Below are 10,118 nucleotides of genomic sequence, written 5' to 3'. Positions count from 1 at the left end.
GGTCATTGATGACTGCCTTCAGCTCATCTGTTATGTATGTGTGTCTGTTGTCCCTTGTGTCTGGGCTCTTGTAGAATACTGGTTGAGGGGTGAAGATGATGTAGTTAATTATTCCTTGCCCACAAACATTTGACAACCCATCAGAGATGATTGCAATACAGTCTGCTTTCCCTATGATTTGCTTGACCTTCACTTGAACTCTGTTGAACTCTGCATCCATCAAATGAGTAGATAAAGCATGTCTGGTTGGAGGGGTGTATGCTGGGCGAAGAACATTCAGAAATCTCTTCCAATACACATTGCCTGTGAGCATCAGAGGTGAACCAGTTACATACACAGCTCGAGCAAGACTTTTATCAGCATTTCTCTGACTACGTTCCTCCATTGAGTCAAAAAACTTCTGATTCCAGGAGGACCATGAGCTGTTGCTATCGATAAGGTGTCTGATTCATCATTTTCACCTCGAATAGAAGTAGAGGGACTTTTGTCAGAGGTTGCTTGTTGTGAGCGCTGAGGGAACTTTATGCACATGACCAGATGATTCTGCATCTTTGCTGCATTTTTCACATGTGATTTGGCACAGTATTTGCAAAGGTACACAGCTTTTCCTTCTACATTAGCTTTAGTGAAATGTCTCCACACATCAGATAGCGCCCGTTGCATTTTCCTGTAAAGATTAGAATAAAATAGGTACACACCTACACACTTTGCTGTAGGCTACTATTTACTAGTTAACAAAAAACAATGTATGTCATATAAAATATATTCACCCCACCCAGTATTGTAATCAAAACTTACCAGAAAGCATGTAGTCCTTGGCGCAGACAGTGTAGTTGTGTGGGCTCAATAGCATCTCATTAGTGTGCAAGATCTTGAGAAGCAGCTGTACATGTGATGGAATAATGCACTGTGCATGCAGATGGTTACAATTCCATTGAATTGGAGATAGTTTAACCAAAATATGGCACAATACCTAGAATTGCCTTATGTGTATCCCATAAAAAAAGGTTCACTGTTAAAAGCTAACTTTTTGGACGAATTTAAACAAAAGTCCCAATATTCCTGGGGTTAACTTCCCATGGAGAAATTTCTGAAAAATGTGGGAAATTTACCAGAAAGTTTCCGACCCTTTGCAACCCTAACCACACCAGCCCAGGACCTCCACATCCGGCTTCTTCACCTGCGGGATGTCTGAGACCAGCCACCTGGACAGCTGGTGAAACTGAGGAGCATTTCTTCTGTAATAAACCTTTATGTGGGGAATTGGCTGGGCCTGGCTCCCCAGTGGGTTGGCCTGGCTCACAAGTGGGCCTATGCCCCCCCAGGGCTGTGCCCCTGCCCAGTTCTGTGAAATCCATAGATTAGGGCCTAATGAATTTATTACAATTGACTGATTTCCTTATATGAACTGTAACTCAGTAAAATCATTGGAATTGTTGCATGTTGCGTTTATATTTTTGTTCAGTATAATATGATAAATACAGGTAACTGTCAAAATAAAGGAAACACCAACAAAGTGTTTTAATAGGGCTTTGGGCCACAACGAGCCAGAACAGCTTCAATGCGCCTTGTCTAACTCTATTGGAGGGATGTGACACCATTCTTCCACAAGAAATTCCATCATAATTTTTTTAATTTATGGTGTTGGTGGAAAATGCTGTCTCTGGCTCTGCTACAGAATTTTCCATAAGTGTTAAATTGGGTTGAGATCTGGTGACTGAGATGGCAATGGCATATTGTTACATAATTGTCATTCGTGCCCTGTAGATGGGGGAATAGCCATGGTATTCAAAATAATGGCCTGCCCAGTATTTTTAAACATGACCCCAGAGAGGAAGAAGCGAAGCAAGCGGTTTTACTCCACGAAAAATACATATATATTTTTTTATGGAGCTCAATGAGTGTTGAATTTGATCCACAAAAAATGTAATTGCTCATTTGTTACGTATGGCTTATTTGATCGAATGAATGTTTTGTAGATATTACCAACGTTAACATGGACATTTCCCATTGAGGGCTTCCACCATTTTAAAGTAGTCAACTGGGTGGGGATTCCTGAGTTGGGAGCAATGAGCCAATGAAGAAGAAAATCTAATACTTTAAATTGAAGGCGCTGCCCATGCTTTCACAGATGTTATAATGGCAAAGATAAAGATTAGTCCTCTATCTAGCTCTATGGGCTGGTGTTCACAAGCAATCTGCCCTCACACTGGCTAGAATGGTCTCCCAACTGATTTCGCCTCTCGCCAGACTTCCTTCCATCTTCGAGGACATGCATTAACATTGTTAAAGCAGTCAATCAACTGTCTTGTCAATATAATTAGTAGACCATCTTTGATAACCCTAAGCATGATGGGATATTAATTGCTTAATTAACTCTGGAACCACCTGCTTTCAAAATACTTTGTATCCCTCATTTATTCGAGTTACCTGTAGATTACATAACACATTGACATGAAAAAACAGTGACACTTCTGAGGTTCAAATTAGACAAGTGACCTACACAGTCAATACTTTCTAAAGAGCAACAGTAGACAGGTTTCCATTGACCCAGGTTTATTCGACAAAAGCAACGTCGCATAAAAAATATTTGTGATGCAATGGAAACGGCAGATAACGGAGACATTTTTGAAAGATCAAAAAATAATCTGTGAGATGGGTGTACTCTTTTGTCAAACTTGTTATATTGCGACAAATGGTGGAAAGTGTTTTTGGAATAAATTATGATTGCCGAATAATTTAAGTACGCAGGGCACTTGATGTCAACACAACTATGAAGTACCACTCCACATTTAATTCTAAATGCCTACTAAATCCATTTTTCAACTATAAAAATATTTCTTTGCAGGATCCTCATCCTTACTTTCAAGAAGGCTGCATTTCTATGCCTTGCTTTTCTGTTTGGCTGGATGCAAGTTTCACAATCTAATTTCTTTCAGATCTACAGGAGTGCAAGTTTCTAACCCTAACCCTAAAGCAGATGAGGTTGTGCTCAGAAAGGCAGAAGTGGAACACATCACCCCACAAAAATAACATATCAGCTGAGTGGGTTGTTGAACAGATCACGTCCAGACTGTCCCACTAGGGCCACAAGTAATGACACATGTAGTGACAAATCTGGGAGACAGAAGAGGCCCAACTTCAACCCGATTGGCTTTGATTTCAGAGGTGAGCTGGGACTGTCTGCAAGGCATCTTCTGTGGTGCGATGAATGTTGACGTTCTGAAAGAGGAACATACAAGGCTGACTAACCAAATCTGTCAATGGTATTTCAAAACAAGGGAGATGTGCTGGGGTTACCAATTAACCTACAGAAGGGGGGGCTGTCAATTGCCCATCCCTAATCTAGGAAAAGTAAATTAGTGGAGGTGGGGGGGCATGTTCTGCAGTATGCTTTGTGGATGAAGAGAGTTACTGCTATGGCAATGGTTAACGTCCCAGGCAGACGGACAAGCAGTGTTCTACCAACAGGTGTTTGTACAGAGTGAGGAATAGGCATTCAATTCAGAGGAAATGATTTCCAATACAGCCTTTGCATACGAATAAGGTTGAAGAACAAATGCTATTTATTTGCATATTACAGTGGTTTATCAAGACAATTGTAGAACAAAAACATGAGATTTGATGCATCGATACATAAAATACAGCAGGACTGGTCAAGTAGATTTTATTAGCAGTCAGTAAACAGTGATGTGGAAATTACTCCCGGTCATATTCCATATGGAGCAGACCTTCACAGTTTTATTAAAAAATATATGTTTCTCTGGGCCTTCATCATACATGATTATAAACAAACATTTAATCTTACATGATCAAATAAAAATATATACTAAACTGAATTTTAAAAAATTATTAAATTAGTACTAAAAGAGTTTAAGACTCAGAGTCCAGGTGCAAAACACTACCTCAAATCAAGTAGACATTTGTGCAACGCAATGAACATTGACAGACACACATTCAACTTTTAAACTAATTAAGACATCGATTCACATTAGCCACACATGATTGACAAATATTCCAAATACTGAGCTTCCTGAATAGGTGTTTTATTAGGATCCCTTCCATGAGACTAAATGAAAAAGATTATCCTAAAATTAAAATAAAACAGTGTTCTGGTTTGGAAATACAACATTGATTTGCAAAACCATGTCAATTGAGAGAAAAATATAATTTCAATAAACAGACAAAAAAAAGGACACCAGACCCTTACTTATAGTAAGGATATTCAAATGAACTGGATTCCAGTTAATTATCATTACTTTAATTGGATACTTTGACTCAATCTGAGTAGAACAATCAGAGTGCTTTTGATGTCAGGAAGTAGAGGGAATGGAGTAATTGAGAACTAACTGCCTGATTGAAGGAGCAAATATGGAGGCAGGGCCAGCGGGAGGAGTGGAAAGAAGGGAGTGTGAGGGATAGAGCGAGTGAGGGACACTATCTCACTGGTGAGCTGGTACTGTTAGCAAAGCCTCCTCTGCCATCCGTGACACCTCTACGTTCTGTTCAGCAATGAAACAAAAAGGTTGCGGTCAAACATCAGGGGAACAAAATGGATAGAATGGGACGATGGGTGGGAAAGACAGGATGTGATAAAGATGCACAGTACATTGTTTAATTACCCAAGTTGATTCTCATAGTTACACTCCCCAAATTCTTCTCTACATATACAATAAAGAAATGGCCTGAGCATGATTCCTAATGACAGATTTCACCTGATGACATATCATGAATCATAGCGTTCTATCCCACAATCATCTTACAGGTATATTCAGGTAGAGGGTGTGAAAAGGCAATGGACAAAGGTCACTACATGAGTCACTATCACCATCTTTACACACACATCGACAATAAAGAATCCACTCTAACCCACTATTAAACGCTCTTCTGATTGTGAAGCCATGGCAACCGGGACTGTTGAAAAGCACTACTGCTGCATTCAAATGCTCCTCAACAACAGGTTACTGAGTTGAGAGTTATCCGTCAAGCATAACACACATTCCAACTTATCCATCAAATTAATTAATGTATGTAGATATACCAACCTCTGGGCGTTCTCTGTGAGTGTTCACTGCATCCACATTTAGGTAGATGGACTCCACCTTACAGCCTGAAGACAGAGCCCAGAAAGGTGCATTTTTGCACTATAAACCACTAAATCCAATACTAAAATATTTATGCTATTTTGCAATTGATATTAACACAGATGCAGACAGGACTGGGTAGCAGTGGAAGGCCAGTCTTACCATAAGCAACTGGTGTGAGCTTCAGCACGGTGTGCAGTGGGCACTTCAGGTAGGGCAGCTCCTCTGAGAAACAACACACACGACTAAGAAATCTACTATAAAAGAGATCTACAAAGTGCGAAAAGAAACACCTTCCGTCCATCACTGTTATCCAGGAAAGACAACCAGACTGACCTGCTGTCTTATCAAGGAAGTAGGCCAGCAGGCAGCGCATGACAGCCTGATGACAGATGACCAGGACATGCTCCTGCCTCTCCAGCTCCATGATGACCGGCTCTAACCTCTGCACCAGGTCTTCATAGGACTGAGGGGACAGGGTAGCTGTCAGATACACCAATAGACAAAACAAGATACTAACTCACCCAAAAGGGCAGGGTCACAATAGGGTCTCACACACAAAAACTTCAAGGTAAAAATAAATTAAAAACAGAGCACAGACAAAAACTGCAACAGAAGAAATTATCTTCAGTAATGAGTCTACAGTGGGAAAAACAAGGTAGAACACTTAATTCTAATGTAACGATAAGCCATTAGCCACATAACGATAAGCCATTAGTACTGTAGTAAAGGGTCTTAGACAACGATGCTCTCCCCCCACTACTGAGTGGGAGAGACAGCCTCGCTGATCACCACCTCCATCTCTCTAAGTGGCAGCAATAGGATGGACTAAAAGTGAGAACACACCACTGATTGTTCATGCCAACTGAAAAACAGCCTGTACCCAGAGCCTGGAGCACAGACAGACAGGGGAGGAAGGGGGCTTTATTTACTACGGCTCATTAGCAAGGTGTACATGGCCATTAGCCACCTGGATGTGGTTTAATGTCACAGTGCCAAATTAACCTACATTTGGACCGCATGAGCAAAACATTCACTTAGTTTCTCATCTATTTTGATGCAAATTGTCATTGTGAAGAACTACAGTGGAGCAGAAGGCAGTTCTCACACACATCTCTTGGCACACATAAAAGTATCCAGGTTGGTAGAGCCCTTTCATAATAAATACAGTTGAAGTCAGAAGTTTACAAACACTTAGGTTGGAGTCAAAGCTTGTTTTTCAACCACTCCACAAGATTCTTGTTAACAAACTATAGTTTTGGCAAGTCGATTAGGATATCTACTTTGTACATGACACAAGTAATTTTTCCAACAATTGTTTACAGACAGATTATTTCACTGTATCACAATTCCAGTGGGTTAGAAGTTTACATACACTAAGTTGACTGTGCCTTTAAACAGCTTGGAAAATTCCAGAAAATGATGTCATGGCTTGAGAAGCTTCTGATAGGCTAACTGACACAATTTGAGTTATTTGGTGGTGTACCTGTAGATGTATTTCAAGGACTACCTTCAAACTCAGTGCCTCTTTACATGATGGAAAAATCTAAAGAAATCAGCCAAGACTTTAAAAAAATGTAAAAATAATTGTAGACCTCCACAAGTCTGGTTCATCCTTGGGAGCAATTTCCAAATGCCTGAAGGTACCACATTCATCTATACAAACAATAGTACGCAAGTCTAAACACCATGGGACCACGCAGCCGTCATACCGCTCAGGAAGGAGACTCATTCTGTCTCCTAGAGATGACATCAGTCAGGAAGTTAAAGCTTGGTCACAAATGGTCTTCCAAATGGACAATAACCCCAAGCATACTTCCAAAGTTGTGGCAAAATGGCTTAAGGACAACAAAGTCAAGGTATTGGAGTGGCCATCTCAAAGCCCTGACCTCAATCATATAGAAAATTTGTGGGCAGAACTGAAAAAAACGTGTCCGAGCAAGGAGGCCTACAAACCTGACTCTGTTACACCAGCTCTGTCAGGAGGAATGGGCCAAAATTCACTCAACTTATTGTGGGAAGCTTGTGGGAGGCTACCCAAAAGGTTTGACCCAAGTTAAACAATTTAAAAGGCAATGCTACCAAATTGAGTGTATGTAAACTTCTGACCCACTGAGAATGTGATGAAATAAATCACTCTACTATTATTCTGACATTTCACATTCTTAAAATAAAGTGGTGATCCTAACTGACCTAAGACCGGGAATTTTTACTAGGATTAAATGTCAGGAATTGAGGAAAACTGAGTTTAAATGTATTTGGCTAAGATGCATGTAAACTTCCAATGTGATTAAATGAGGCATTAGAGAATGCTCTCCTCACACTCACCTCTCCCTTGGGGTAACGGTAGCGGTATTTGTCCTGGTCCCTCATTGCAAACTCCAGAGGGTAGTGCTGCTGGATCTCCTCATACATCATCTCCTCACACACACCCTGAGGATAGCACAGAACACACCACTTCAGATATATAAACTGTATGGGGTGTGTTTGAGGATCACCGACATACAGTCACACAGGTGGCATTGCTGAGCCGAGTTCTCACCGCGTCTATCTCGTTGAGAGCCTTCCACTGCTCGTAGGGTACAGACACAGCCTCAGCTGTCTGGATGGTCCTCTTCATCTGGCTGGTCCACACCTTCAGATCACTGATCTCCTGAGACTGGATGAACTGGTGCAGATAATTGGCAAACTGCCCAGGGAACAATCAACACAAAGAGAGAAAAGAAAACATCCTCAAAATATGGAAACCTAGGGGCCTCCCGGGTGGCGCAGTGGTTAAGGGCGCTGTACTGCAGCGCCAGCTGTGCCATCAGAGACTCTGGGTTCGCGCCCAGGCTATGTCGATTTCTCCTACACAAATAATATTTTTGGAAAAACTGAACATTTGCTATCTGAGAGTCTCCTCATTGAAAACATCCTAAGTTCTTCAAAGGTAAATTCTTTTTATTTGAATGCTTTTCTTGTTTTTGTGAAAATGTTGCCTGCTGAATGCTAGGCTTAATGCTATGCTAGCTATCAATACTCTTACACAAATGCTTGTGTAGCTATGGTTGAAAAGCATATTTTGAAAATCTGAGATGACAGTGTTGTTAACAAAAGGCTAAGCTTGTGAGTGAATATATTTCTTTCATTTCATTTGCGATCTTCATGAATAGTTAACGTTGCGTTATGGTAATGAGCTTGAGGCTATGATTACGCTCCCGGATACGGGATTGCTCGACGCAAGAAGTTAAGAAGCAGTGCGACTTGGTTAGGTATCGGATTACTTTCGACCTTTGTCTCTCCCGAGCCCGTACGGGAGTTGTAGCGATGAGACAAGATAGTAGCTACTAACAATTGGATACCACGAAAATTGGGGAGAAAAGGGGGTAAAAGTTTTACAAAATTAAATGCAATCTATTCCAAAATATGGAAACCTATTCAATATTGAAGAAACAAAAAGTAGAACTCGTAAGGTACAGATGGAATCTAAGGATAGTTAGCTGTACCTCCTTGCCCCTGGGTGAGAGCCCAGAGTCTCCTCCAATGCAGCCCTTGACGTTGAGGTCACTCTCTCCATGGCGACACAGGTAGATGGAGCGTGGCGTGATGTGGATGTTCATGAGGTAGTACACAATCCTGCTCTGGATGTGGTCCTGGACCTGGTTCACCAGGTACCTCCGGCCCACATCCATGATCTTAATGTAGGACAGATGCCTGGGAGATACATGTCAGAGAGCTTTAGGAATCCCTTACTTTATAAAAGAAAGAAACCTCGTAGATACAACATGCATTGAAACCAGCTTTAAAATGATTCCGGGTTTAAAAGGACAAGCAACATGCCATTGACTGTTGTAAATGGGACATTTGATGAATTACTATTTGATTTACTGTGGATATGGACTGATATGTAATAAACATGTGGGAAGGGAAACAGGAGTTAACCATGTATGTTTAAGTAACATATTTACTTAAAGCTGCAATATGTAAATTATTGGGCGACTTGACCAAATTCACATTGACAGATCTATAACTCATATTTCTTTCAGATTATGAGAAAGTCTAAGAAGCAGTAGATAGATTCCATGTGCGCTATTTATATGCTTCCAGTTCTTAAGTTTCTTTTTTTGAGTCTAACTTTCTGTTTGACACCAGCTTCAAACAGATGAAAATAAAATATATTTGGTTATAGAAAATATAGTTCACAGCAGTTTAGATGCTACAATGACTCTACACTTTGCTTGCTTATTTGTCACAAACTGAAATTAGGCAACCTATTATAATTTTTGCAACCAGGAAATGACAGAGCGATCTTTAAGTATACTGAATAAAAATATAAAATGCAACATGTAAAGTGTTGGTCACATTTTTCATGAGCTGAAATAAAATATCCCAGAAATGTTTCATATGCACAAAAATCTCAAATTTGGTGCACAAATTTGTTTGAAATCCGTGAGCATTTCTTCCTTGGAAAGATAATCCATCCACCTGACCGGTGTGGTTTATCAAGAAGCTATTTGTCTGCAATAAAGCCCTTTTGTGGGAAAAAAATATATGATTAGTTGGGCCTGACTCCCCAATGAGTGGGTCTATGCCTTTCCAGACCCACCCATGCCTGCACCCCTGCCCAGTCATGAGGAATTCATAGATTAGGGCCAAATTTATTTTTTTCAATTGACTGATTTCCTTCTATGAACTATAACTCAATCAATATAGTTCTGTTGTAATGAAGTACTGATGTTCTTACTTTTGACCCATTTAACTGCCAGCATAAAATGTCTGCCAGTCTTGAAGACTGAATTTGAGGACACAGTCATAATGTATCTATGACAGTGTGTGATTCTGTCACAGTTTATGTTCTGACTTCCTACAAGCCTCTTGGGTTGGTGTTTACACAACATTTGGTGCTGTGTGACTAATATACAAGGGCCCATTAGACATTTTCTTTGCTTCTGCTCTGGTGGTGTTCTCGCAGAATTCTTGTAATAAACCAGATTAATTTTGATGGGATTTAACAACTGCACTCCTTTTTGTTCACCTGTAAATTCCCGTTAC

The 10,118-nt window shown here is 40.4% G+C and overlaps 1 protein-coding gene across 3 annotated transcripts in view; it reads right to left on the bottom strand.

Moving 5' to 3' along the window:
• Positions 1-2,400: 2,400 nt before the first annotated feature.
• LOC115137999 (6-phosphofructo-2-kinase/fructose-2,6-bisphosphatase 4-like) overlaps positions 2,401-10,118 on the bottom strand; it is a 29,033-nt gene continuing 21,315 nt past the window's right edge. For 2 of the 3 annotated variants that reach the window (XM_029674398.2, XM_029674382.2), the window contains exons 8-14: positions 8,573-8,780; positions 7,627-7,773; positions 7,413-7,517; positions 5,421-5,550; positions 5,247-5,309; positions 5,046-5,110; positions 3,544-4,502 (exon numbers count right to left, since the gene is read on the bottom strand). In XM_029674398.2, the coding sequence (XP_029530258.1) occupies positions 4,443-4,502; positions 5,046-5,110; positions 5,247-5,309; positions 5,421-5,550; positions 7,413-7,517; positions 7,627-7,773; positions 8,573-8,780 (778 nt within the window). In that variant the 3' untranslated portion in view covers positions 3,544-4,442. Of the gene's footprint in view, positions 3,223-3,543; positions 4,503-5,045; positions 5,111-5,246; positions 5,310-5,420; positions 5,551-7,412; positions 7,518-7,626; positions 7,774-8,572; positions 8,781-10,118 lie in introns of those variants that run through there. The other variant, XM_029674391.2, reaches the window with a different exon arrangement.

The sequence above is a fragment of the Oncorhynchus nerka genome, linkage group LG2, assembly GCF_034236695.1.
Source record: "Oncorhynchus nerka isolate Pitt River linkage group LG2, Oner_Uvic_2.0, whole genome shotgun sequence".
NCBI lineage: Eukaryota > Metazoa > Chordata > Actinopteri > Salmoniformes > Salmonidae > Oncorhynchus > Oncorhynchus nerka.
This window is presented reverse-complemented; position numbering and strand designations above follow the sequence as displayed.